The 27,338-nt window shown below is 54.4% G+C and overlaps 8 protein-coding genes across 8 annotated transcripts; 5 read left to right on the top strand and 3 right to left on the bottom strand.

The window, feature by feature from the left end:
• Positions 1–483: 483 nt before the first annotated feature.
• Positions 484–1,516, bottom strand: PG985_002675 (uncharacterized protein; the record flags this gene model as incomplete). Its single annotated transcript, XM_066822444.1, has 3 exons — positions 484–575; positions 630–1,418; positions 1,486–1,516. 3 exons carry the CDS (start codon positions 1,514–1,516, stop codon positions 484–486), a joined length of 912 nt encoding a protein of 303 aa, XP_066689876.1.
• A 734-nt stretch (positions 1,517–2,250) lies between these two features.
• Positions 2,251–3,545, top strand: PG985_002674 (uncharacterized protein; the record flags this gene model as incomplete). Its single annotated transcript, XM_066822443.1, has 2 exons — positions 2,251–2,504; positions 2,570–3,545. The coding sequence occupies 2 exons, from the start codon at positions 2,251–2,253 to the stop codon at positions 3,543–3,545; spliced, it is 1,230 nt and encodes a 409-aa protein (XP_066689875.1).
• Positions 3,546–5,114: 1,569 nt separating this feature from the next.
• Positions 5,115–9,124, top strand: PG985_002673 (Protein MSN5; the record flags this gene model as incomplete). The annotated part of the gene is made up of 3 exons (XM_066822442.1): positions 5,115–6,017; positions 6,076–7,664; positions 7,714–9,124. 3 exons carry the CDS (start codon positions 5,115–5,117, stop codon positions 9,122–9,124), a joined length of 3,903 nt encoding a protein of 1,300 aa, XP_066689874.1.
• Positions 9,125–10,120: 996 nt separating this feature from the next.
• Positions 10,121–11,744, top strand: PG985_002672 (uncharacterized protein; the record flags this gene model as incomplete). The annotated part of the gene is made up of 2 exons (XM_066822441.1): positions 10,121–10,175; positions 10,246–11,744. The coding sequence occupies 2 exons, from the start codon at positions 10,121–10,123 to the stop codon at positions 11,742–11,744; spliced, it is 1,554 nt and encodes a 517-aa protein (XP_066689873.1).
• Positions 11,745–14,127: 2,383 nt separating this feature from the next.
• Positions 14,128–17,140, top strand: PG985_002671 (PH domain-containing protein; the record flags this gene model as incomplete). Its single annotated transcript, XM_066822440.1, has 4 exons — positions 14,128–14,207; positions 14,401–15,783; positions 15,840–16,282; positions 16,407–17,140. The coding sequence occupies 4 exons, from the start codon at positions 14,128–14,130 to the stop codon at positions 17,138–17,140; spliced, it is 2,640 nt and encodes an 879-aa protein (XP_066689872.1).
• Positions 17,141–18,099: 959 nt separating this feature from the next.
• PG985_002670 (threonyl-trna synthetase protein) lies at positions 18,100–20,573 on the bottom strand (the record flags this gene model as incomplete). Its single annotated transcript, XM_066822439.1, has 4 exons — positions 18,100–18,299; positions 18,381–19,407; positions 19,461–19,558; positions 19,616–20,573. 4 exons carry the CDS (start codon positions 20,571–20,573, stop codon positions 18,100–18,102), a joined length of 2,283 nt encoding a protein of 760 aa, XP_066689871.1.
• Positions 20,574–21,322: 749 nt separating this feature from the next.
• PG985_002669 (Gar1/Naf1 RNA binding region-domain-containing protein) lies at positions 21,323–22,114 on the top strand (the record flags this gene model as incomplete). The annotated part of the gene is made up of 3 exons (XM_066822438.1): positions 21,323–21,377; positions 21,445–21,605; positions 21,677–22,114. 3 exons carry the CDS (start codon positions 21,323–21,325, stop codon positions 22,112–22,114), a joined length of 654 nt encoding a protein of 217 aa, XP_066689870.1.
• Positions 22,115–23,326: 1,212 nt separating this feature from the next.
• Positions 23,327–26,077, bottom strand: PG985_002668 (uncharacterized protein; the record flags this gene model as incomplete). The annotated part of the gene is made up of 2 exons (XM_066822437.1): positions 23,327–24,801; positions 24,907–26,077. The coding sequence occupies 2 exons, from the start codon at positions 26,075–26,077 to the stop codon at positions 23,327–23,329; spliced, it is 2,646 nt and encodes an 881-aa protein (XP_066689869.1).
• Positions 26,078–27,338: the final 1,261 nt, after the last annotated feature.

Below are 27,338 nucleotides of genomic sequence, written 5' to 3'. Positions count from 1 at the left end.
TGCCAGTGGTACTCCGAGCTCCAAGTTAATGATGCATAGGCCGGGGCCAGACAGAAGGGCACTATCAATCCCAGTCTCGAAATTTCAAGATAGAAGAAATTGACGGGAAGCGAGCCATGATCGGTCGAGGGGCACTGTTGGTACGTAGAAGAAGCATTGACGGCGTTTGGGGAACTGCATATGGGGCATATGTCCGAAGAAGCGAGTATTTGCATTGGGTATTGGTTCGATGAGGGGTTGGCACTCATTGATAGCAGGCACTGTTGTATTGCATTGCGTTGCATTTGACCGAATGTCACAACATTCTTATCAATAGAAGAATTGAGTTTGGCATCTCAACCGACCGTTTGCCCTATCAGGTGGCTTTGTGGCACCATGCCTCCAACGACGAAATCAACTAACTCGGGAAAACAAGGGTATCTCAAACAAATCAGCAAACACGTTCTCGGATATAGGTGACCTCTATCCACCGCCGGATCCATCTCAAGACTTCCCCAGTATCTCGGACGTATTGTAGATAGAGGCTCTGATACCCCATTCGTTACCGGACCCAATGCCTAGATATGTATAGCAATCTGTTCTCGTCAGTACATAGTTCCAACCAATTGTTCATACGGAGGACAGCTGACCAGGTTTATAGTAAAGCGGTCTCCCGTGGGGTTGAACGAGGCCAAGCTGCTTGAGTTTAGCAGCTACCCGCTGCACATCCGTCTTGTCACTGAAATCCGCCGTGTAGACACAGATGAGCCGCTCCGTTCTCTGATCGACGGCGGATCGCGGGGCGACCTTGGCGGCGATTCCCAGCTCATTGTTGACGGTGGCCTTGGTTACGAGCTCCCAAATGTCGTTGACGCTGTGGACCGGGCAGAAAATCATCCATTTGCCGCACTTGACGTGAAGATTCAGTGCCAGGTCGCGGATGTCCCCCGAAGCATCTTTGCCGGCCTTGTTCACTTCACGGGTGATGGCCGCCTGGGACTTGCTCGACTTCTTCATAAGGCTGGAGAACTCTGCAACCATACTCAGCCTCTCGCTTCCGCCCTCGATGAAGCGGGGAATATCAGACAAGTCGTCCTCGGGGGCCTCGTCCTCGCTCCCGCGGATGTGCTGGTTCTGGGCAAGGGATTTGTGCTTGCGAGCAATGTAGGGATTGCAGATGAAGATCCACGGGCAGGCCTCCGACTCGTCTGTCGTGGCAGGCGGGAGCCGCTTCAGGAAGTTATCCACCGTCTCATCCAGCTGCCAGGCGTACTGGCACCCGGAGTAGGGGTTGTGGAGGCGCGCCGTATCTTTGGTCTCGGGTTGCCGGACAGCCTGGAGCCGCAAAGCGCTTTGGGCATGCTGCCGCTGCTCCCACCAGCCTCGGATATCGAAACTGTCGACCCTCTCCTCAAGCTCCCTGGCCGTTTCCTCGCCGCCTAAAAGTTTTGTGAGTGGACAGTTACGTAGAGTTGGACAGAGGGAACCCTTGGGAGGAGGGGTTACCGTAGAAATCCGACTCGTCTCCGGAATCCATCTTCGCTCATTCGCAGCTACGAAGACCGCCCGAAGAGAAAACAACGAGCTAAAGATCGGCAGTATTCGCAGTTTGCCGGTATCTGATAAGTAATTGGTAGCTGGAGGTTTCAGAATTGGTGGCGCGGGATAACAACACGAGACGTCCTATCAAATCCATCAAAGGCTGGAAACTCCAGCAACGTCAAATGGGACGACCGTTGCCGTCTCTTCGCGTTTGCGTATCTATTTCCTTTTCTGCCTTAGGGGAGGACTAATCTTGGTTTCGCACCCTCCACAACATGCGGAATAATGCTAGCTCAGTGTTGACCTGTGCCAAAGAGGAGCAGGCTGCCGGTTCCTGGGGAAGGGAGAAATGTGACTGGTCCCCCTGAAGTGAGCTCATACCAGAAGCCGAGTTTCACTGGCATCAGCCCACTCAGTGCAATGCAGGTCGCCGTAGCTTGCCTAGTGGATTGTAGGTATGCACAGTATGTCAGGCATGTATGATGTATGTTTGATGTATATGTATGGTGTACGCATGCATCAGAGACGTCTGGTACGAGTTACAAATCGGGGATTTATCGAGCGCGACCGTTCGCTCGCCTACTCCCGCGCTAAAACATGGGGGCTTTGATGCGGGCGGGTAAGCCCTGCTGGTGGGGGTCACTTAAATCAACCAGCTCCCAAGCTCCTTTGCCGAATCCAGAAAATCCATCGAACCACGATGGTCATACTCACACCCTGACTGACACCATGGAACAAACACAACTCATAAGCTCTCGGCAGTCTTTGACGCTTGATCTTCCTCCAAGCTGCATCGAATTTTGCCCAGCCAGCCCGCAGCACTTTGTCGTTGGCACCTACAATCTTCAGAAGGAGGAGGCACCTGCTGAAGATGGAAGTGCAGGCTCCGATGACGATGACGATGCTACCCAACCAGCCACCCGCCAAAGCCAGAACCGCAATGGGAGCCTTGTTGTTCTCCGGCTAGACGACGACGACGAGGTGTAAGCAAAACCTTGCCTTGCTGTTTCCGGGATCTTGTCTGACTGTCCTGTCCCATTCAATGCAGACGGCACGTGCAGACTGTACAACAGCCTTCTGCAATCTTGGACTTGCATTTCCATCCGCAGAAGGATAAGTCCGATATACTGGCTGTCGTCTCCAGCACTGGGACCTTGTCTTTCTTCAAGTTGGATGTCTCACGCGGGGATGCATCTACAATCTTGACTGAGCTTGCTACCCACCAGCCTCTAGGCGGGGATGGGAACACTCTCTTCCTATCTTGCTGCTGGCACCCTGTACTGCCGGACCTCATCTCCGTCACCACCTCGGCGTTCGAGGTACACGTCTTTCGGACCGACGATGCTTGGAACGTCTACAAAGCAAGCGAAGAGCCTGTGCTCGCCCACACCCTAGAGGCGTGGACCGTCGCGTTTTCTCCCGCCCTCCATGAAGCAAATGACCAAAAGCTGCTCACCGTGTATTCTGGAGGTGATGACTCCATACTGTTACAAGCTGCCTGCCATACACAGGCTGACATTCCGCACATTGAAGCGGTGACTTCGGTCATCCAAACGAAAGGGCATGGCGCAGGAGTGACTGCCATTCTGCCTCTCGACATCACATTCGAAAATAAAGCCAGGGTTGTGTGTACAGGGAGCTATGATGACCACTTCCGAATTTACGCAGCCCATGAGTCTGGCCCCGAAACACTGGCCATGAGAGCGCAGCTGTTACAGGAGAGTAACCTGAACGGGGGGGTGTGGAGGTTGAAACTTGTGAGCTTGGCGCGGCAAAGTGAGCGTTGGGAGGCCGTTGTCTTGGCTTCTTGCATGCATGCTGGGTCGCGTGTGCTAAAAATCGCGGGCAGCTCCAAGATGGAGGAGTGCACAGTCGAGGTTGTGGCACGCTTTCAGGAACATAAAAGCATGAACTACGGCAGCGATTTTCAGCCTGGTTCTGAGATGCCGGGCGGAGACCTAAAGATAGTCTCTACAAGCTTCTATGACAAGCTCCTGTGTTTTTGGGTACTCCCAAATGCATGATATGTGCGTGTTGCTTGAGGATGTGCTGGCATTACCTACCTCCCTATGCCATATGTGGTAATGAAATAAAACACGGTTAAATCTATATGTTGACTCATAGATCAGACCTGTCGTCAGTCTGAGATGTAAAGGAGTTTAGAACCATATTACTGCTGCATCATATTTGTATCGTATATAGACGCTTGCAACATAAGTTTACGGAACTCTTTAGGATTATCAAGGTCGCGGTAATGGTATTCACCTGCTGTACCTAGGCAAGCTGAAGGACTTATGCTTTCCGTTCACGGTGATAAAATAACACCACAGTCGTATTGCATCCGACCATGCTTGTCTCGCCATAACGGGCAACCCAAATTGCCAATATCCAAGGGTAGTAAACATGCTTGAATCTGGCATTATACGAGTTCCTTATCTAAAAAAATGGTTTCTATCACAAAATTGCATGTCTGCGTGTCTAGTACTAGAGGCAAAGCAACTACTTCCTGGCTGTTCATTAGTCGGCAGTCAATGTAGGTCTATAATGTTGGATTCAATGCAAATAAGCTAGGTAGGCAGTAGGTGCCATCTTGGACACGACAGCAAATACTCGACTCCAATGCGCAAGCAAGTACTTATGTGTGGTTTCTGCTGCCCTATATCAGGCAGACTTTCACTGTGATATTTCCCGAGCAACGACAGCTTGTCGGTGGTTCCACCTGCGTGATGAAGATCAACAAACCGGCCAGTTAGAATACATTCATCGAGTGCATATCCCATTTAGGTGAGAGAGAGAGAGAGAAAGAGGGAAGAGAGAGAAGAGAAAAAAGGAAAAACCCTTCCCCCCCACACGTACACACAGCATAGGTTGACAGCGTACTGGACAGTACCTAAGAGACATTGATTGATACCTTTAACACACCAGACCAACCAACATAACAACACGACTATCTCCTACAGTCGGAAATACAGGAAATAGCTCAAAAGTCAGGTAGTAAGTAGCTTAGTACACTCGTGTGCCGTTTATTCGGGCGTTATTATTGGTTATTCCAATCGAATACGTCGGATGTCAGCGTTAAAAGTTTCGTAGATCTGCCTGGTTATTCCAGAAACTTATTTATGTACCTAAAGCTGTTAATAGGATGGATGCACCTGGACACTCTGGAAATGGGGCTGGCAGCAGGGATCCCTGTCAGAAGTCAATGAGTCAACCACTAAAAGTTAGCTGACTTCCAGTTGGAACCCAAAGGCCGTGCCTGCCTACATGCAGCATGTACAAGTAGGCCGTAGCTTCGGAGTGGGTTTACCTAGTAGTCAAGGATTCTGGTCAAGGTACGGAGTACATGTAGGTTAAAGCGCGCTTGCTTTCTCGTCCATCAATTGACGATAGATATTTGTACCAAACAATTTATCACACACGTCACGTCACTTTACTGATTCGGCTTCCTGTCGGCACCTTACCTGATGACTCGCACTTAAGACAAACATCTCGCAACACTGCCCGTTCTGGTGGATTAACAGACGCCCACCCCTCCAAAGATCGTCGTCCGGCATCAAACGCCGAGCCAGGACTCGCGAGAGCTTCCCCTCATCATGTCAGCGGCGCAACAGGTCAACGGCAGCATGGGGATGGTGGGCACAGTCGCGAACGGCCATGCCGCCGCCGATGGCATGGCCGTGATCCCACGGATCCAAGAAGCTCTCCAGCTCGTCCACAATCCGTATTCCAACAACGACACGCGTCAGGAAGCTCAGCGATTTCTCGAGGAAGTCAAGGACTCGGAAGAGGCCCCGTTCCACGGATACACCCTGGCCGCCGACAAGGCCCAATCTCCAGTCGTACGACACTACGCCCTGTCGCTACTCGAGCATGCCATCAAACACAAATGGGCAAAATACACCCCCGACCAAGCCGTCGCCCTGCGCAACTGGGTCTTGGAGCTCTCGCGGTCAATTTCCCGAGAAGACCCCGTCTACCTGCGAAACAAGATTGCTGTACTATGGGTCGAGGTCACGAAACGCAGCTGGGCAGACGAAAATGGCTGGATGGACATGGACACCATGCTGGTCCAGCTCTGGCAGGTGCCAGACTCGGCGGTACACAAGGAGCTTGTCCTACTCATACTGGAAACCCTCTCCGACGAGATCTTCAATGGAGACGATGCCGTAGTCGCAATCCGTGAAGGTATTCTTAGCAAGGCAGCCGTTGAAATATTCACTCCCGCTGCCGTCTTGGTCGAGCATTTTCCCGAACGCAAAGCCGGCCCCAACGTCCGATGTGGCGAGGAAGGCTGGCTTGGAAGAATTACTGTTCTTCTGCGCCAGTGCCTCGCCATGGACTTACAGAACAACGCCGAGCTGCGTAGTTGTGCCGTTCGGGCATTCGCCGTACTCTATTCCCTCATGCCCTGGGTGGTTCCGTATGCTGCCACGGCTACAGGTTGTGTGGGTGTCATGTGTGACGGGCTTCGTGCACCCCATCTTGCCGTGCAAAAGGTAACAATCTCGAAGACGTTGATATACCTTGTTCTATGCGTAATTGACACTGCCACAGGCTGCTCTTGATGCGATGCATTCGCTCTATTCCCGCACCAGTTTTGTGGACCAGGAGTTTCTCGACCTTGTCGTACCACTCTACGACCGCAAATATGCCGAGCTGTTCCGACAACTGTTCGAGTGGTCCCAGGTCGATGCCGAAGATATAGACGACGACAAGTACCAATTTGGCAAGAAGCTCTCAGAACTGATTTCTTTTGTTGCAAATTACATTGATCGACGATGGCAGGTCTTGCCCCTGAACGAGGGGCGGGTCGACCTTCCGGCCTTTTTACAGCTCTTGCTGCTGGTCACACAAAGCCCAAGCTTGATAGTATCAATCCCCGTGCTTGTAACCTGGACAAGACTGCTGAACCAGGCTCATCTGGGCCCCAACATTGCGCAAACCCCGGAGATCATTGGTCCCTTACTGGATGTCTGCAGCTCCCGCCAGTTCCGCTACGAAAACTTGCCCGAAGACACTCAAGACCCCACGTTCTTGTTTCTCCTCGAAGATACCGATACCTTGCCAGAGAGGCACGCATTCCTTGGGAATTATCGGCGATATAGCTGCCAGGTCATTGAGGGTATTGTTCGTCATAAGCCCGTAGACGCCATTAGTCACATTCTGGGCCACGCGCAGCCTGTTCTTGACAATCTCTACGATGGCCAATCCTCGTTCAATCCCGCGACTTACACAAAGTTCTCCACCGCCTCGCTCCGTGCCGACGCTCAAGCTACTGTCATTGAAGCTGCCCTGAAAGGCTTCTGCAAATGGAGGGCGAGATCGGCTACTGAGCTGAACGAAGGGGATGTAGCCGCAGTAGAGGCCAGTCTCGAGTCCTGGGCTGAGCAGCTACTGACAAAGAAGTTTGAGGATCCGTTGATTAGGAAACGGATACTTCAGTTGCTCGTGGCATTCTCTACCACTGCACTTGATAGAAAGCCGACTTTTATGCTCAAGGTGTTGGAACACATCTTGGTTACATGGCCGGCAACGCAGCCAGAACATCGGGCATACACAGACGCTGTCAAGGACCTGCAGTCAGAAAGCATGGTTGAGTTACAGAGACTCGCAGTCAAGATGCCGGATCATCTTCTCGAAGTCTATGATCAAATTTCCTCAAAAGTTGGCGAGATGGTAGCTTCAGGGACGCTGGACGAGAAACGGCAGATTACGTATCAGACGTTTCTTTTTACCATTATTCACCGGTCGGATCGGGTCGAGAAGCCAATGAAACTCCAGAAACTTGCTGGGTTTTTGCAACCTATCAAGGCACAGTGGCAGACCGAGGATCTGAAGCAAGCCCTGTCATCCTACGCAGGTTTCTGTCAGATGATGGGGCTCGACAAAGCCCAAAACTATCTGGCACGGAAGCGTGTGCATGAAATCAACGACTGGGGCTCCGTAGGGTTGGATGCTGAAGGCCAGGCTCTCCAGAACGAGCTGGAAGAGAGGCAGGCAGCGCTCCCTTTGCGACCAACTAAGTCGTTTCTGAGTTGTTCGATTGATAAAGTCGAGAAGGGTACCGCCCCTTATGATACTTCGTGCCAGTTGTGGCAAGACGCATTCCCGGCCATCCTGCCAGAGCTCTTGAAGTTCCTTAGGTATGAATTGTAATCTGCATCCGGTAAACTGTGCTAACCACACCTCTAGTTACGCCCATGCTTCGCACAGCGCAGGGAACTGGGAAGGCCTCCCAACGGAAATGCAAGGCATCGTCAGTCGTGTCCTTACCGATCGTTTCTGGCAAGCCGGGATCTCGGAAGGAACCAAAGACGACTTCTACGCCAGGGTTGTCGATAAGAAACTCACTTTCGAGGGACTCGCCTCCACCATCCGAGGCACCATTCGCTTCGTCCGCGAGTCGGTCTATGCCGTGATTTACTGCATGAGCCGCCTAGATATGCAATTCTACGGCTTCAGCGAACTGCCGGGACCCCTTGCGCACTCCCTACTTGCTGATTGCCACAGTCTATCCTCCCATCAGATGATCAATCTTCTGAACTTGGTGCGGTATCTTGTGGACAACTGTCCGGTCCAGCTCCGCGACCATTTCCTGCCCCCGCTTCTGGCTTCTACGTTCCAACAGATGGACACCAAGGTCAATCTAGAGTGGGAGAAGCAAGGTGAACAACAGGGGGTCAGGGCCGGCGGGGAAGCCCTTACAGAAGAGATGAAAGCCGAAAGTATTCTCCGCCAACTTACCTACACTGCGGTGATGATGGTCGCCGACTTCCTAGATCCCGCTCGCACGAGTAAGTGGAACCCTGGAAAGCGTTCAACCGAGTTTCATATACGATCAGAGTCTGATTTACGAACAGATGACCCGGTACCGGAATCCACGCAACAGCCAAAGCGCAAATACCTCTCGCTCCGGAAATTCTGTCTTTCCCATTCAACGATTCTCGAGCCCCTCCTCCTCTTCTGCACACACGCGATCCGTGTGCGTGACACCAGGTGCTGCAGTATCATGCTCCGCGTGTTCCGGACAATTCCAGGAGAGTTCATGGCAACTGAGACCAGCGAGTCGCAATTCGCAAAGATGGATGACGATGATGGTGATAATAAGCGCGAGCTGGAGGAAGCGGCGATCCCCGCATCAACGGCATCTACGATCCGCGAATACATCTCATCAAACGTCCTGAAAGCATGCATCACATCGATCCACGAGCCGTATTTCGTGGACCTCCAGAAAGACCTTGCTGCCCTCATTGCCACCATAATAGCATACTACGCGCCGTTGACGTCAACACCGCGAGATGTGCTGCTCTCCTTGCCGAATATCAAGCCAAACGAGGTGGATAGAGTCCTGCGCGAAGTCCTCAAGTCGAACAACCCACGTAACCAGCGCGGACATATACTGGAGTTGCTAAAAGACTTGAAGGGAGTCAGTATCTCAGAAATGGGCAAGCTGGCCAAGAGCATCAACATCCAAAAGCCGACGTCATCATCGAAGAACAAGCCATCACGAAGTAGACTAGCACAGCAGTTTATGACGGCGCCTACCAACGGCGATTCTGGAGAGCAAGGGTTGGAGGATGTGGCTAGCCTGTTCAACTCCTAGTCGCTGTAGTGCAGGGCAGTTGTGGTGTTGCGAAGACAACGGCTCATTGGACATTTGTACTAAAGTATGCCATTGGCTAATAGGGGAGCAACGCCCAGCTTAATTACATAGGTACATAAGATAGGTACTAGCGATGAATCGTGGAATCATTAAAATTGATACCCTTGATGGCGTAAGCGCCGCTCTCATCAGATTATGCCATACTGTATAACCCAGAGATCACTTAAGTGTGCCGTTGTCATCGTGTTTATTCCACTGGATACAAACCGTTGCATACATACATCATCCTATACGAATACCCCCTTTGATGGCGGAAGCGCTGCTCTGGTATACGAAATACTCCCGTGGATAACCGACAAGCCATTTTATTGAATCGGGCATCGTCATCAACGGGGTAGATATCATACCAAGGGGGAGCAGCGTTTTGGCCATTCAAGGGATACGGGAATAATTCATTAGGTAGGCAGTAGGCGACCTAGAGCTTACGGGTTCGAGCTTCTACTACTAGAAGGACGGGATCATGCGCCAGACCAGACAACTTGGGTTAGCTCCTAGGTGCAGGTGCCCAAGTCGGTCCCGCATTTGGGCCTATCAGTTGGGTCCAATACTACCAGCCTCGTCACTATCATATCACCAAGTCCGTAATTAGACACCCATACCAGACAATCAATACTACTTTGAAGATTAAGCCAAGGAGTGCATCAAAGCATTTACTTTACATACAGCCTTTTCCAATGCCATCGATAGATCTGAACATACATACCTCCTCATAGGCTGGCCTTCTCAGCTCTTTTTATTGGCCGCCCCGACTTGAATACATAAAGCGCCTCCTCCATCGTCTTTGCGCCACTCTTTTTGTCTGTTCCGTCCGTACTGCACCCTCCCCCCCCCCCACCGAAACCCCGGACTTCAATTGCAGGGCACGCACTCTCGATATCTTCTCGTGATGCTGGCCCCGCTCTCGAGCCAGCGCAATCTCCCCTGAAGTAATTCGTCATGGAGGAATCGGATATAACCTACACCATAGAGACCGAGGAGCAACTATGGGACGGTGCGCATGACTTGGTTACCCCCTCTGCTGAAAGATAAGTCGCTGACCGTGGTTCCTCGCCCACCCACAGAACTCGACGAGGTTCTTTCCCAAAGCTACGCCGCCCACGACTTCGAGTCCCTGGACGATGCGCTGCGCAGGTGGCTCGATATCGCTTCCAAATGCCGACAAGCCTTTTCCCAGTCCGAAGATGACGTCTTTACCTGCTCAGACAGACTGCTCAACAGCCCTCTGTTCCAAACCGACCCGCACTATGTACGCATGCAGATAATATACAGCATGCTCCAGGAGGATGAACCCGCCTCAGTCTACGCCATCGCAAGCTTCCTCCTGCTGGACGGGCGCGCCGATGAGACCACCTACCGGGAAATGGTCAATGAGGGATGCTTTCACCGCTTACTGGAGTTGATGAATGGCCACAGAGATGACGACCCCAGGCTATACCGTCTGCTCCTGGAGCTGATGTATGAGATGCCTCGCTTCGAGCGGTTGCGCCCCGAAGACCTCCTGCATGTCGACGATGGCTTTGTTTCCCACCTCTTCCAGCTTACCGAGGGCCTGTCGGACGACGCCCACGATCCCTACAATTACGCCATCATCAAGGTGTTGCTCATTCTGAACGAACAGTACATGGTCGCCTCCACCGCGGCCGCAGCAGACCCTGCCTCGCCCAACGCACTGCTGATAAATAGGGTCGTCAAGTGCCTGTGTCTGTACGGCCCGCAGTTTCGCACCTTCGGCGAGAACCTCATCCTTCTCCTCAACCGCGAGACCGAGACTTCGCTCCAGTTGTTGATCCTGAAACTCCTCTATCTCCTGTTCACGACCAAGGCGACATACGAGTACTTCTACACCAACGACCTCCGCGTCCTCCTGGATGTCATCATACGAAACCTCCTCGATTTGCCCTACGAATTGATGTCTTTGCGGCATACGTATCTTCGCGTGCTATACCCGTTGCTCGCGCACACGCAGCTTAACCAACCGCCCTACTACAAGGGAGATCACATCGTCAAGGTTCTGAGGATCATGGCCGGGTCGGGAAACGCGCACTTTGCCCCCGCAGATGAGACAACCCTGAGATTGGTAGACCGGGTGAGGAAGGTCAGTTGGTTGCCAGACGACGGCGCAGGCGAGGTTACAAACAGACTGCTAGGTATCAGTCTTGAGTCGCAAGACGCAGGCAGCAAGATTAGTGTGGTTGATGTGGCGGCGGTGACGGAAAAGCCCGGCGTGCAGACGCCCAGCCGAAAGGCTGAGCTCAGTGCTGCCGAGCAAGTAGACGATGACGCGCAGCCATCGTCTCCTGAGGACTTGGTGGCTGCAAGCACCAGCGGCGAGGCGGCGGAGGCGTCCAAGGAAGCACCCCCGCGCAAGCCGAAGAAGCCGCTGCCCGCCGTTCCCAAGTCCAGGCACGGGAAACCGTTTGCGCCGGTCGTCCATATCAATACTAACGGAAATGGACCGACGGCGGCGACGGCCAAGAAGCTGCCGCCGCAAGCACCACCCCCAAGACGGAGAGGCAAGCTTAAGGCGGCCGAGCCTGCAACCCCCGCTCGAAATCAGTAGAGGGGGGTTTTAAGAGGCGTGTTTGACCGGGCTTTGTCACTGGGACCGCAGGATCAATGATGTATATTTTTCAGATAGTCGGTATGTGTAATTTGGTCTTCCTAACCTTTAGGGGACGTATCGTGGCGCCTTCCTGTGTTTGGAGGGGGGCCATCACTTGTGGGGATACATATTTTTCCTGCTATGCAAAAATCACGGGTTACAGACGGCATTCACATGGCGCGGCGTTGGCAGGTGGGTCGATGATAGCATGGGTTGGCTCATCCACACTGTAATTACATATATAGGTAGATTGGGGTATGGACGGGACTCGAGCAGATAGCACGGAGCTGGTAGCGACGAGATTACAAGTTCACATAATACGTCCAGGGGTTCTACTGAGTGCCGAAATGACTGTATAGTATCATCAACTTGACTCATCTATACTGCGGCCGCGCCATGTTGTTGAAACAACGCGCATTCAACGGAAAAGAGGCCGCCGGTCGCGAAACCCAAGTCAAGCTCATGCCAGGTACTCACGACCTAGTGGTACTTGGTTTTAGTGTGCTCTAGAAACAAGTGTATATGTAGGTACTATGTAGTGGGACATGTGTGAGAGTCGAGACTAGGTATGATCAGATCGGCGCAGGCCGTTCGACGATAAGGTGGGAACTACTCCGTATACATACAAGGTATAGATTTTGTCAGAAACGAGTGAATGTTAAGACGGTTGACGGGCTAGGATTTTCATGTACATACTAGGTACTACACATAAGGATGGACACAGCCGATCAACCACATGTGCGGTGCAGGTTATGTGCCTACGATCGGGGTTGCATATGTACTTGATCGCGAGTATACCGGGGCATGGACTTGGCGAACCTGTTGGTCATCCTAGGTTAGGTATGCGAACATGGAGGAGACTGGGAGAGCAGGAAGCGGGGAAGAGGTCGATTGAATACTACTCTATCGGTCCACCTTGTCCAATAAGACAGATTTGGGCCAGAGCTGGCCGTACGAGCCGTCTCCCGCTGTTACTTTTGCTGAGCAGGGCCACTAAGCCGCTAGCAAATGGCCGTGGCCGCGTCTCCGCCGAGATGCCGTTCATACTTGTACTGACATAACCTAACATGGAATGGCGGGGTGGTGGTAAACAAAGCAAAAGCAGGAAGATCAATTAAGCACATTACGTCACTCTGCTCGAGTGAGAGGACAAAGAGCTATCTTCCCCCTGCCCGCCCTAGCAGCAAGCTATCTTTTGATGAACTCCCGTCTGGAGGGGGGAAAACAGACCAGAAACAGCCCAAAGAAGACCCCTGGCGACCCACTTGGGTATCTGGCGTGGCCGCTTGCAGCCCCCGGCTCGAGTGTGTCATTGGCTCTTGGGGCACGGTTTACAGCGGGGTGACAGAAATTGGGGAAGGAAGATGCCGGGATGTGACGACGACATCATCCTCTTTTCCCTCTTTCTCTGGCCCCATTGCATTGCTCCCGGCAATACGAGCGAGCGAATGTTGTGATATTGTCCAATACTGCAGCTTGCATACACTATCTGCTTCCGTGTTCGATATTTGTCTTCTACCGCCCAACCAGCTGGCTCACTTGTGATACCTCCTACGCTAGAGCTTTGTAATTCATCATTCTCTAGAGTGCTGCCCGAGCATTAGGCGGCTGTCAGATACATCATACACTCTCCTCCTACGCCCCCCGCCCCCAGTTGCTCGAACGCTCCACGCATCATCGTGCGACTGACAACAAAGACATTTGAGAATACCTACCTGGTCTCACGAGAACGGGAGAAGGCCTCCCTCTCTTCCGCCACGTTCTCTCTGTTGCCCGTAAACACAGCCAGTACACAAACTCACAGTAGAGGTAACCAAGAACCCGTGAACAAGCCCCCTTTCCCTTCCCCCCCCCCCCCTTCCGCACCTGCGCCCGCAAATCCGCCCCTTCTGCCCCAGTACCTATCTGCATTCCACGACGCGACGGGCAGCCAGGCCACCCAGGACGGGACCGCCTGGACCAACTCGAACCTTTTCGAGCCTTAGTCCGGAGAAGCGCAGGGACGGCGGGAGCCCGGCCTGTCGATCTGGTTTTGGACACTAAGAAGGGTCCATGAGCGCCGGCCGAAGCCGAGGCCCAGCAATCTGGGCTGCAGAGACGAGACGACGACTAGTCTGGAGTGACATGGAGCTAAAAGCTGTGAGATAAGCAGGAAAGTCTGAGGGATTGCGTCAACATTGCGCCTGACGTCGTTCCCTCCCGCCCTCGGTCGCTGGCGCATTCCAGATACCTTGATACCTGCGCATGCTGCACTGCACGGCTGCGCTGCACACGCTTACACTACTTAGGTAGTTAGGCACGGAACAGTTTTAATACCCGGCCACTTCCCCCCAAAATCAAAATGGCGACTGCGAGATCCCCGCAGTCGCAACCACGACCACGGACACCTTTGAACAACTCGGCCGTCATTGAGCCCGCTGGGTACGTAGTCACTACGTCTTTTTTTTTGGCCCTTTCATGCCCACCTGCCCACCTGCCTTCCCGCTTGCCGTCACCACCAACAACAAAGCCCAAAGCCACCGACAGTCCGACCCTTCCGCATACAAACCCTGCTTGTACTTGCCTTGACTGGCCATCTTTTCATGTGCTAATCCCAAAGTCTCCGTCTTCTCAGTGCCAACTATAGCCCAGTCGGCCTTTCAAGACAGCCTGCCGCAGCAGACAATTCTTACTTTCAGTACCACCAGCCACAGCCGCAATACTCTCCTGCGCAAAGGATTCCAGCCGACCAGGAGACCGCCTCGAACACGTTGGCCAACGCGCAACTGGCTTCGCCCGGTGCAGACAACTACTTGAAGCGCGATCCCAAATTCACCGAAGAGTGGGATGCCAGTGTAAGGGGAAGTTCGATAATTGACGGCCCAATACATCGACCCGCCATGCAGCGCTCCAACTCGACATCGTCGCGCCATGGTGACAACGTGAGCATGACGGGCGATGGCACCGCCAGCGGCATCTCGCTATCTAGGGGCAACACTCTGAAGAAGAAGGGCTCGCTGCGGAGGAGCGGGAGTCTCAAGAGAAGCAGCAGTCGGCGGAGCATGAAGGCGGGTAGTGTCCGTAGTCTGGCGTTGCAGAGCAGCCACGATCCCGAAGAGGCCCTCAGCGCCTTCTACTGCCCCGTCCCAACAACAGGAAACCCTACCGAGGTCCTCGCAAATCGCTTTCAGTCGTGGCGCAAAATTCTGAAAGATCTCATTGCCTACTTTAGGGAGATTCAGTCTCATTACGAGCATCGATCAAAGTCGCTCCTGAAGCTGGCCAATGTCGCTAACAATATGGCAACACCACCCGGTTTCCTTGCTTCCGGCGGACTCGATGACGCCGTGGACATTTTGAGAACGCACCACAAGCAATCCATCATCGAGGCCAACAAAGCCAGGGAGATCGAGGAGGATGTCATCCTGGCTCTGACGGGCCTGAGAAGCGACTTGAACATGAAAATGAAAGAGATCAAGAGCCTGTCTGGCGACTTCAAAAACTCGGTCGAGAAGGAGATGGAGAACACGAGGAGGGCGGTCAACGCCCTGCAAGAGGTGCTGGGTCAGACCGAGATGGACCCTTCGTTGACCACGGGCAAGCAAGATCCGTATCTCCTAAGACTGTCGGTGGACCGGCAAGTTGAGCGCCAGATTGACGAGGAAACCTACCTACACCAGGCCTATCTGAATCTGGAGACATCGGGTCGGGAACTCGAGTCCATCGTCGTTGGCGAGATTCAAAAGTCGTACAATGCCTATGCTGGTATCCTCAAGCGAGAGGCTGATGGATCTTACAACACCATCGAGGATTTGCGGGTTGGACCCATTGCCATGCCCAAGGACCACGAATGGCACATGTTTATCCAGAAAGATGCGCAGTTCGTGAACCCAGACATAGCGATTCGCTCCCCAGAACATATCCACTATCCCGGACGCGACCACTATGCCAGCCAAGAGATCCGGGCTGGCCTCCTCGAGCGGAAGAGCAAGTATCTAAAGAGCTATACTGCAGGCTGGTGGGTAACCAAGCGTAAAAGAATACTCTGCAGAGGGTTTGCTAACAGCCTCCCAGGTACGTTCTGTCGCCGACGCACCTTCACGAGTTCAAGTCGGCCGACAAGAGCGGCCCGCCAGTCGTGAGCTTGTATCTTCCCGAACAGAAGCTGGGATCGCACTCTACGGAGGGTGGTTCGTCCAACAAGTTCATCCTCAAGGGACGGCAAACGGGCACCATGCACCGCGGTCACACATGGGTGTTCCGCGCGGAAAGCCATGACACCATGATGGCTTGGTACGAGGACATCAAGGCCCTCACAGAGAAATCGCCCGAGGAGCGCAGCACGTTCGTCCGGGGCCATGCCCGCACCTTGTCGCGCTCTTCACAGCGCTCCCTCTCCAGCGATGGCATGGTGGACGACGAGGACGAGGAACCGTTTGTGTCCCACGAGAATGCCGCGGCTGTGGTGGCCAGCCCCGGCTCCCGGCAAGATTCGATTTCGAACCGGCCCCAGCCTGGTGAGCAATATTGACGCTCCTTGCATTTGGAACGAGTCGGGTGTTGGGATGCCCGGCCAGCATGCAACTGGGCCAACAAACTGCGCCCCTCTCCGACTTGATGCTGACTGTCCGTGTTCTACAGGTGGCAGATTTCCCAGCGACCTCCAGGTGAACGCCCAGAGGGGCTTGCAGGTGCCCCACTCGCCCAGTGATGCCAGTTCTGGGTTTCTAGACAACGAGTATGCTCATGGCGCGTCCATCAACGGCAACGTTACTAATGATTACGAAGCCGTGGCGGCAGCTAGTGCACTTCCGGGGAGCCAGGTTGGGGAGCCATATCCAGGGACCCGGGCCTCCCAGGTCATGGTTGGCCAGAACTATGGCAACTCCCAAGGCGTCCAAATGGATGCTGCCCCTAGCCATGCCGCCATGCTCCACGACGAAGCCGTTGCTGATGGTGTCAACCCTTACAGCGGCGAACCCGCCATGCCGCAATACAACAACTCTCAGCGGTTCTCTGCGGCACCGGTAGTGGTGGCAGGCCCCCACCACGTGAGCTCGTCGCAACCACCAGACATGAGCCACGACTCGGGCAACGTTGGGTCGTACAATGCCAGCAGCCCTATGTACAGTACTTCGGCCGCCTCCCCGGTCTATTACGGACACGCGTCCATTGGCCAAACAGGAAATGGGTCAGTCAAGGGCAGCGATAGAATGGGCGCCGCTTATGGGCAGCAGCAGCAGCAGCAACAGCAGCAAAATGGGCAAAATGGGCAGTCACCACGGCCTGGTTTTCAGGGTCGGACGGATAGCACCCCGCACGTACCCGGCGAATACCCCCGTGCCACACCTGCGACTACTCCCAGTGTGTACTAAATCCCGAATGACGTGTCACTTCCCTCGTTCTCTTTCCTTCCTTTCTTTGTTTGTTACCTGTCGGTGTCGGTTCGAGGAGGATTAAGGATGGGTAAGGCGGTGTGAAGGAAGGAGTCGGTTTCGGAAGGGAGATGGCAGGATGCTCCGGCATGTGATTCTTTGGCTCAACGTTATTTTGCGGGAGGCGCTCTGGTGGCAAAAGGAAATTGTACGTGAGGGGAGGAGGCTGTTGTTGATATACCAAATACTTACACTTCATGTTTACGTACGCATCAACCTTTCTGTTGGCTTTATTTGACACGCCTATTCCAGTCGGGTCAAGCTGATCGCTGTTCATAGTCCTTGTTTTCTTGCTTTCCTTCCACTTCACTTACGATGATGAAATGACATTTTTTCTTTGTTTTTGTTTAGCTGCTGCCCCGCGTTACGCCGTCTAATCAAGGGGGCGTGGCGATGGATTATGAGGTCGGATTCAGGGGCGGTCATTGTAATCTCAGTATGAGAATGGGGACTTCCACGTCTATCTCCAGAATGAAGAATATGGGTACCATGTGCATTCAAGGCGGCTGAGCCAGTGTCCTATGATGGCAGAAAATTCGGCACTTTCATCATTACCAATAATTGCTCCCCCTATGTCGAATCAAAAGCACAATAGTTGATGGTGCTCAGAGGAGAGGGGGGAGGGGGTGATGGGAGACTATCGGTTGTGGAGCTTTGGACGCCATCCCACGCAAGGGTCTGTTACAGATCTGAAATCTACAAGTTCGCCGATGCAGACTTGATGACTGGCTGGTGGTCGCAAAGGGCTCGTCGGGATATTATCTTGCATAACAGGAACCTTACACGCTTTGTCCAAGATCCGATTGGACTTGATATGAATTACCCATTTTTACTCTACAACGCCAACGATGCCTTGCATCCTCATAGCAAACGGTTCATCCTCGGGGTCACTACTCTATCTAGGCTGCCGGTGCTTCCTCCTTAGCAGGCTTCTTCTCAATTTCGGGGAAGGGGTTGTATGAGCCGAGATCTGTCTTCAGCTGCTTCAGCTTCTCCACGGCCTCAGCCAACGCGATGGGTTGTCCACGGTCCTGGGCCGAGGTGTTGTCTCGCCATCGGATGTTGACCTGTTCGCCCTTCATTTCTTCGTCGCCAACAACTGCATACACACACAATGGTTAGCTACTGTGTCCAAGACGGGGAAATCAAAAGAAATATGAGGTCTAGATATGCAACTTACCGAAGATGAAGTTGTACTGTGCCAACTGTCCGGTGCGGATCTTCTTCTGGAGCGTGTTGCCGCTGATGTCGATATCCACATACATCTTCTCCTGGTGGAAGATGGCCCGGACCTTCTCGGCATAGTCATAGAAGCCAACACCGACGGGAACAATCAGGATCTGCCGAGGAGACAGCCAGAACGGCCACTTGCCAGCATAATGCTCGCATAGAATGCCGGTAAAGCGTTCAATGGATCCGGCCATGGCACGGTGGATCATGACGGGCCTTGCGCAGCCAGGTGTCAACGCCTTGACGACGCGTTCCTTGGGCGCTTCGCTGGCCTGGTTCGCCGGGTTTCCGGGGTTGGGCTTGCCCTCCTTAGCAGCATTGGCCGAGTCAATGACAGCCTGGGGGTTCTTGACCTTGAATTTGGGCTTCGCCAACGTCTCTGCCTTGTCCTCCTCAGACTTGGCAGCAATGGCCTCGCCAGTGTTATACTCCAGGTTGAAGTTGACTGGCTGAACAAAGTCCAGCTGGATGGTAGCGCATTGCCAATCGCGGTTGAGGCAGTCAACAATGGTGATATCGATCTTGGGGCCGTAGAATGCTCCATCTCCCGGGTTCAAGGTCCAGGCAGCATTTCCCTTGGCCGTGAACTCATCCAGGGATTGGCGCAGGGCTTCCTCTGCCTTGTCCCATGTCTCGATCTCGCCCATATATTTCTCCGGTCTGGTCGACAGCTTGAGCTTGAAAGTCATACCTAGAAGACCGTACATCTCCTGCAAGAAGTCGAAAAGGCCGTGCATCTCCGACTTAATCTGGTCCTCCCGGCAGAAGATGTGCGCGTCATCCTGCTGGAACCTGCGGACACGAGTGAGACCAGACAGAGCACCAGATGCTTCGTTTCTGTGGAGGACACCGAAATCGGCAACTCGCCAGGGCAACTCTCTGTGTGACCTCTCGCGATGGCCAAACAGACGACAATGACCGGGGCAGTTCATTGGCTTCAGGGCAAACTTGGTGTTTTCCTCCATGTCAATGACGAACTACGAGTCATGTCAGCTTTCGTTCGACGGACAGTAGGGACGAGTTGCCATACCATGTCATCTTTGTAGTAGTTCCAGTGGCCAGACATCTTCCACAGCTCCGAGTTAAACATGTTGGGAGTAATGACCTCTTCGTAGCCACGCTTCCAATCTGTGCACGATCAACCGTCAGTTGCGGACGACGATGCCAATGGCGGTGGAAACTTACATTGCTGGCGGATGTAATCCAGGAGAGTGTTGTAGATCCGGGCTCCATGGGGCAACCACATGGCAGAACCCGGGGACATCTCGTCGAAGAAGAACAGCTCCTGGTCTTTGGCAATCTTTCTGTGGTCTCGCTTGGCGGCTTCCTCGAGGAACTTCTTGTGGGCAGCCATTTGCTTCTTATCGGGGAAAGAGACGCCATAGATTCTTTGCAGAGAATCGTTCTTGGCATCGCCCAGGAAATACGAGGCCGAGTTCTTCATAACGGCGAAGGCCTCGATGCGGCCGGTATCCGGGACGTGAGGACCGCGGCACAGGTCGATGAGGGGACCGTTACGGTAGACGGTGGTGGAGGTTCCATCAGCAATCTTGTCCTTGATGATGTGCTGCTTGTACTTGTTGTAGTTGAACATCTCGAGCAGCTCATCCTTGGTCATGGTCAGGCGCTCGAACTTCTGCTTCTCCTTCACGATGGACGAAACGATGTTCTCGATCGGCTTCCAGTCCGAGGCCTGGACAGCAGCACCTTCGGGCAGGCCCATCTCGTAGTAGAAACCGTTGTCAATGGGGGGACCGATGCACAGAGAACATCCGAATCGTCGCTCGGAGGCTTCTCCCAGGATGTGGGCCGACGAGTGCCAGAAGACCGTCTTGCCCTGCTCATCATCGAAGTCGAGCAGCTCCAGCTTGCAGGAATCCTCCAGGGGTCTGTCAAGATCCCACAACTGCTCACGGTCTCCGTTCAGCCTCGCGACCACGGTGCGCTTGTACAGACTATTGCTAATGCCCTTGGCGATCTCTCCGGGGGTGGTTTCATACGAGGTGCCGGTCTTGATGGTGCCATCGGGCATGGTGATGTTGATGGGCACTCGGGGCTTCTGCGCAAGCTCTTCATCTTGTCTCTGCTTGATCTTGTCGAAGAGGTCGAGACGGTGCTTCAGGAAGTCGGGTGGAGGGGTCATCTCCAGAGGCCCTGCAGCGGCAGCATCGTCTCCCCCTTGGGCTTCTTGTCCTTCTTGGCGGCCTTCTTGTCGGGCTTGTTTGCTCCGCCGAGGGCGACGTTCTTGACGCCCTCAATGACGGACTCGACGGCTTGCTTGGCTGTGTCCGCCATGATGGTATTGTTGTCGTCGCCGCGAAAGTGGTTTTGTGGGAATAATGTGCGGGTGAGTCAACTTATTCGATTATTATTCCAACCACGACAGAAAGTCCATAGGCGGGGGGGTGTGGTGGTATTTGGTGGGGCAGCAGCATTTCACTTGCCTTCGAATGATGCAGCTGCACGCTACGGCTGTAGGTAGGTACCTACCTTTTGTGACTACCCCTCGTCGACCTTGGGCTGGGTACATTGAGTCACCCATGTACTACTAGATATCGGGGCCACACAAACTTCAAACTTGCAGCGCACTGAGAGTGACTCAGCCAGGGGTGATGTGGCTTGTTCGTGGCTTCACAAAAATCGGCAGGTACCTATACGGAGTACTCTGTACCCCTCCACCAAAAAGTGGCCTATATCCACTTCCGCGATAAGCTATCTAACGGGATTAATCCGGCCAACCACCAAAAAGTTTCTCCGATAAGCCTAAGCAAAGCTGCATAGGACGAATCTGGAAAAAAAAAATATCCCAAGCTCCAATCGACAAGAAATCCATATCATCAGCGCCAGCGCAACATCCTTACAGCGTCAATTGGCCACCATACAGACGCGAAAATGTCACGAGGAGCTCCCAGAGGACGAGGCGGTTTTGGAGGTGGCCGCGGAGGTGGTGAGTCTTCATAATGACGGATTTGTTGCATCTGTATGTAGCTAACCATGCTTTCGTTCTGCTCCAGGTCGCGGTGGTGGTTTTGGACAGCGTGACTTCGGTCCTCCCGCTCAGATCCTCGAGATGGGCACCTTCATGCACGCCTGCGAGGGCGAGATGGTCTGCGAGTCCAATAACCCCAAGGTCCCCATGTTCGGAGCCCAGATCTTCCTCGAAAACAAGACTTCGGTAGGTCGGCCCCATACCATGGCGCGATGCACACACGCGACGAGGCAGCTGACGTTTGAACTCCTTTGCAGGTCGGCAAAGTCGACGAGGTCCTCGGCCCCATCAACCAAGTCTACTACACCATCAAACCGAGCGAAGGCATCGTGGCCACGAGCTTCAAGCCCGGCGACAAGTTCTTCATCGGCGGCGACAGACTGTTACCCATGGACAAGTTCCTGCCCAAGCCCAAGCCCCCGCCCGGAGCCCCCAAGGTGAAGCGAGCCGGACGAGGCGGTGCCGGTGGCCGTGGCGGCCCTATGCGCGGCGGACGAGGCGGCCCTAGGGGTCGCGGCGGCCCTGGCGGCTTCTCCAGAGGAGGCAGCCGTGGCGGAAGCGGGTTCGGTGCTCCCCGCGGTGGTGGCGGTCGCGGAGGCGGCGGTTTCAGCCGTGGCGGCGGCGGCGGATTCAGCCGTGGTGGTGGCGGTGGTGGATTCAGCCGTGGTGGTGGTGGTTTTGGCAGGGGCCGATGATCGCTCGACGACCATTTTCGGATTTGCTCGTCTTTTGGTTTCGTTCTCCCCTAGAAAGAAGTTCCCGCGGGGAAAGACCACCTTGTACCCTTGTCCGGCTAGACATTGGCGTTGCGATTTTATTGTTTCATTCATGGGCAAAAATGTGGTCACGAATGGGGGCCCCAGGCGTTCAGGATCTTTTGTTCAAAACAGGGTGTTCATTGTCTGATATTGCTTGCTCAGTACTTGCGTCATTGCTGAAAGTATCCCTATTGATCCCGAAGTCCGCACCCCTGACGTGAATCTCGACTCTACATACATAGGCCTCTCTCTCCTGTTGTAGGCCACATCCCAGAAGTGCTTGCTTGTCTTGACCACTTTCTGTGTCGAGAGGATCGCGGTGGACGAGTATGCTGTCATGCGTGGCTGATCTGGTCGCGTGATGGATCGTCAAGTTCAGCCAAGGCATACTCCATCCACGGGGCCCGCACCCCTCTCTTGCATTACAGCCGACCTGGTGGAAGGGATGAAGGAAGGATAATTAAGTTGGTCATCTCAGTGTAACAACTACAGAGGGGCCACGCCATGCAAAGCTCAAGCCGCACGCGATTGATGCTACGTGTACTATAGCCTAGAATCACCCTTGTGAACATGAAGAACTGGATCTAGTTATACAGCAAGTCCTTGCACCAAGAAACGGCCCTTCTCTTCTCTAAGAATGCATGCGTTAGATAAGGTTTTGTCTCAGACTTCGTTTACTGTGTTCCCTGATTAATTACCTGCACAGGCAGGTGGGCAGGTATGCTATCTGGTCCCAAAACACAACCACCGGCAAATCAAGGCCAACTTTGCAATCTGCATGTATGTCATATCATCAGGAGCATCGGTAGTCAAGTCGTACAGAAGGCACAGTAGAGATGTTGTAGGGGAAAACGGCAGTCTCTATTCTGGTAGATGGCCAGCCAGAGCCGTGAGTGGGTCTAAATAGGTAGATAGATACAAGTGTTGTGGTGTAATTTGTATGTGTTGCCTCACCGAAGCGAAAAAGGCGTTATTTGCTTTTGTGTACGAATTATTAGCTTGCGTGGAAAGTCCGAAGGGGAAAAAATGCAGACAGGAAGGAAAAAGAAAGGAAAAGGAATGTCATTCTCGTCATCGTTGGTCATAAGGAGCCCCTGTTCGTGTTTACCAAGCCGCTTCCCCATTCCCAATCCTGCTGACTCCAACAGGTCATTTCTGGCCATACCCTTGAGTCGGCGCGGTTCGCATCTCGGACGGTGGCACCGCATTGGGGGCGGTCGCGGCGGCTGCCTCCTTCCGTCTCGACCGCCACGCGGCCGCAAAAAAGGCCAGGGCAACGCAAATGCCGAGCCCGCCGAGCCCAAGGCCGAAGTACTGCGCAGCGCGGATCCCCACGAGGACGACGTCCTCACTGCTGCTGGCGTAGTTCTTGTGCATCTCGACCTCGACGGTGGCGGCGAAGCCCAAGGCGGTGCTGATGCTGTAGTTGACGACGGTGACCACCAGACTTGCGGCGATACCCTGGTGCTCCTTGGCGACGCTGTTGCTGAGCAGCAGCGAGGCCGCCGGGTTGCTCATGTCCATACCGAATGGCATGATGAAGGCCGACAGGAACGTGTTAGCCCAGTACGTCTGGCCGACGGGCGCCGTGGCCATGAACAGGCTACCCGCGGCGAAGGCGCACATGCTGAAGATCATGATCCAGTGGGGTCCCACGCGCGCCATATAGGCCGCCACCACCAGAGATGCGAGCAGGCCCGTGACGGGGCCCGGCGCCAGGGATGCCGCCGTGAGCATGGGGCGCCACCCCCGCAGGTTCTCGAGCACTTGGATGTAGTAGAAGACCCAGATGGCGAAGCAGCCCCAACCGGCTGCCACGCAGGCCAGGACGAAGTTGGTCTGGGAGCGCATGGCCGCGACGGGCACGAGCGGGTGCACGGCGTTCCTCTCGACGTACACAAAGACGCCGATGAGCAGCAGGCCGATGATGAGCATGAAGTAGGTGTAGGGCGTGGTCCACGACGCGATGGGGGCCTGGTTCCAGGCGAAATTGAAGAGGACGAGGCCCGTGACGCCGCACAGCATGCCTGTGACGTCGAGCTGTGTCCAGAGGCTTTGCTTGTTGTTCTTCTTGGTCTGCTCCGTCGCAGGAAGCACGAAGACGGCCACGACGGCCAGAATAGCACACACTATCCCCAAGGTCCAGAAAGCCCAGGGCCAGGTTGCAAGCTCCGCCAGCACAGCCGCCATGACGCCACCCACGACGAATCCGAAGGGGGCTGCGGCCCCGAACAGGCTCATGACCAGAGCCTTGCGACGGCCCGGGGTGTATGCGCGCCCTAGCATGGCCTGGCCATTGGGCACGAGGAGCGCGGGGCCGATGCCCTGCATGGCGCGGCAGATGTCAAAGTAGATGACGCCATTGGCGGCGGTGCTCAGCTGCACCATCTCGGCGAAGCCAACCATGATGCTCCAGACGGCGAACCAGACGAACCCGATGATGAAGATCTTCTTGTGGCCGTAGAGGTCGCCCAGCCGGCCCGCGGGCAGGACAAAGGTACCGGACGTCAGGGCGTACGCCGCCGAGAACCAAGCCAGGTCTGCTGGTTGAGACAGGCCAAATGTTGCTCCGATAATGGTGGCGGGGATCATGGCTTGCGCAACACCAGAAAGCATGAGGGCCTCTGCAACGAACCAGGTCAGTAGAGTTTTCCCAATGAGGTTTCGTCGGGGCGGCCGCCTTGGTGGTCATTTCAATATGCCATGGCAGGTGTCTATGTTTCACTCACGAGCAGTAGCAATCAGCAGAAAAAAGAGTATCTCATGGCCGATCCCCATGTCCGGTCCCTCGGGGCTCCCCTTGCGCCGCTTTCGGAGTGGCCGTCGCCTTCTCGCGTTCTCGCGGTCTATGCCCGAACCATGGCGCACATAAGTGTGGCCTCCGACCTCGATTGCGTCTGGCGCTGACGAAGTGTCATCTTCGGTCTCGCCGGAGCCGGAGCCCGAGATGCGTCGCATCTGTCCCACATAGCCGGCTTTCTTCATCTGGTTGGCGGCTTCGATCAGGTCCACCGACACGGCCGAGTGGCGGTGCGGCTTCTCCGTACCCGAGGAGCTCGAAGGGGGCGTGTATCCCTCTGGTAGATGCGGCGCCTCCTGCATCTGGTAGACCTCACGCAGTATGCTAGTGCGCCGAGAGTGGCTGATTCGACCACTGGGCTCTCGGTAAGAGCTGACGCGATTCAGCGGGGCATCAAGGCTGGCAACGCTGTCCCAGTATGTCTCCCTGTACGAGATGGGGCGTGGTCGTGGAGAGAACTCGGTTGTGCGGTAGCTCGGCGGGTGGTATGAAACCGGTCGGCCGCGGAGCCTTCTAGGGGAGTTGTCCAGGAGCGTAGGGGTCGACTCGGCAGCCCTTGCCCAGTAATCGTGATGTGTCATTGCGCTGGTGTTTATGATTATGTCACTGACTTCGGAGTCGCTTTGTTCCAGATGTTCGTCCGACATGGTCCCTCGCATGGGATTAGGTCTGGAGGGGAACATGCCGGGAGAAGTCAAAGCCCGAGGCGAAGCGGCACCGACTGCTGCCAAATGCCGTGGGTTGTTGGAGTTGAGGGAGTCGGAAGATACCCTTCTGATGACCAGTGGGCTGACATGGGGTAATGGAGATGCATCGTGGAATTCCTGAGAGTATGTTGATCCGGATGTCTCCTCGATCGACTCATCCTCGGTGGTTGGCATCTCATCGACATGATCGAGTTCGGCCGAGTCTCCTTGCGGGCTTTGCTGGTGCTGTGGACGATGGCTTCGAATGGATTGGATGACGGCATTGATGGTCTCTTGCGCCCTCGCTATCTCCTCGATCGACATCTGCCGGCCAGATTCCCCGCTAGAGCCGTTGGAGAGGGAATGTGGCGAGGCTGGTGAGTCCTCAGCAGCTTCCCTGTCGTTCTCATGCATCGCGGCGATGGCACGTGGTGTCGAGCTGGCCTGTGCAAATGTCCTCGTTCAGCACAGCGAAGCCAGGAAACAGGTTAAGCCACAGTCAGGGAGATTGAAAGTAGCGAGGAGTTGGTGGGGAGGAGCAGAGCATCCGAGTATGCAAGGGAATGAAAGAATCAGATGGCTATACTACCCTGGCAAGAAGTGAGGCCTGGAGAAGGAGGCTTGGTCTTGGACTTGGACTGAAATGAGCGGGATCGAAGGGCAGATGGGCGAGTAGAAGAAGCAGGGCCCCGTATTCCCGAGTGTTGAGATGGGTTGAGCGGCGAGACACTTCTCCCAGAGCCGACCTCGGATCGAGGCGTGGAGGCTTCCGTCAACAGAGTAACTCGGTCAAGTTTGGCTGCGCATGTGCATTTCTCTTGGGAATACTGTGAGATGCAGGCTGGCTGCTCCTGGAGAACGTCACCGGGAGTAAGGGTCTTGATCAGCATGAAGCATATATGACTGGATAAGCTTCAGTCCGTATCGACCAGAGAGGCGTCGGAAGTAAGTCTTTAAAGGCCAAGGGGCCAGGGATGCCGGGATACTCTCACGAGTCAGCATCAGTCGATACTCGTCGAATTAAACGGAGACAAACAATACAATCCCGCGTGGTCCGATGCCTTTACGGTCAGAGTGGGCTGTCTCGCGGTGGTGTGGTGCTCGTCATGGCAGAAAGGGAGCGGGTCGAGTTCCCGCTACACCTAACGCAATGGATCAAAGCAAACGAAAGATAGCCGTGGTTCCGCTGGGACGAACGCACCGACGGCGCGATGTGTGTCAACTTTCCATTGATGGCAGTCGGCAACAGACTGAGTGGTGGTAAGACAGCCGCTTCCGAGGGGGCCCGCCCTGCGCGATGGGGTGGGGAAAGGCTATGCAGGCGAGCTGCAATGAATATGGCAATATGATGAGACATCACACTGGGGTTGACTGGATCCCCTGGGTAAACAATCTCTCGAGGGTCCGAGGTCGTTGGGGCTCACACCAGCCAGCAACGTCAGAAACCACGCGTCAACTCGCTCGTAGGTGGTTGAAAACTTTGGTCTCGTTGCCAAATGTGGAAAAACATAAGGGGGGCTACGACGGCCATCCTCCTTCTTGTCATGCCCTCCGTTCATCGAGTCCTGCCCAGGGAAGCACGTTGCTTGAAGTGGCCACCATCCAATGAGTGAGACATCATCTGCCCGTCTCGGGTTAAATCAAAATCTTATATTGGCAACCATTGGCTTTCACC

The sequence above is a fragment of the Apiospora marii genome (genome assembly GCF_038362585.1).
Source record: "Apiospora marii strain CBS 49790 chromosome Unknown utg000002l_segment0_segment0, whole genome shotgun sequence".
Classification (NCBI taxonomy): domain Eukaryota; kingdom Fungi; phylum Ascomycota; class Sordariomycetes; order Amphisphaeriales; family Apiosporaceae; genus Apiospora; species Apiospora marii.
Note: the sequence above shows the minus strand (reverse complement) of the source record. Positions and strands in the feature narration are given on the sequence as shown.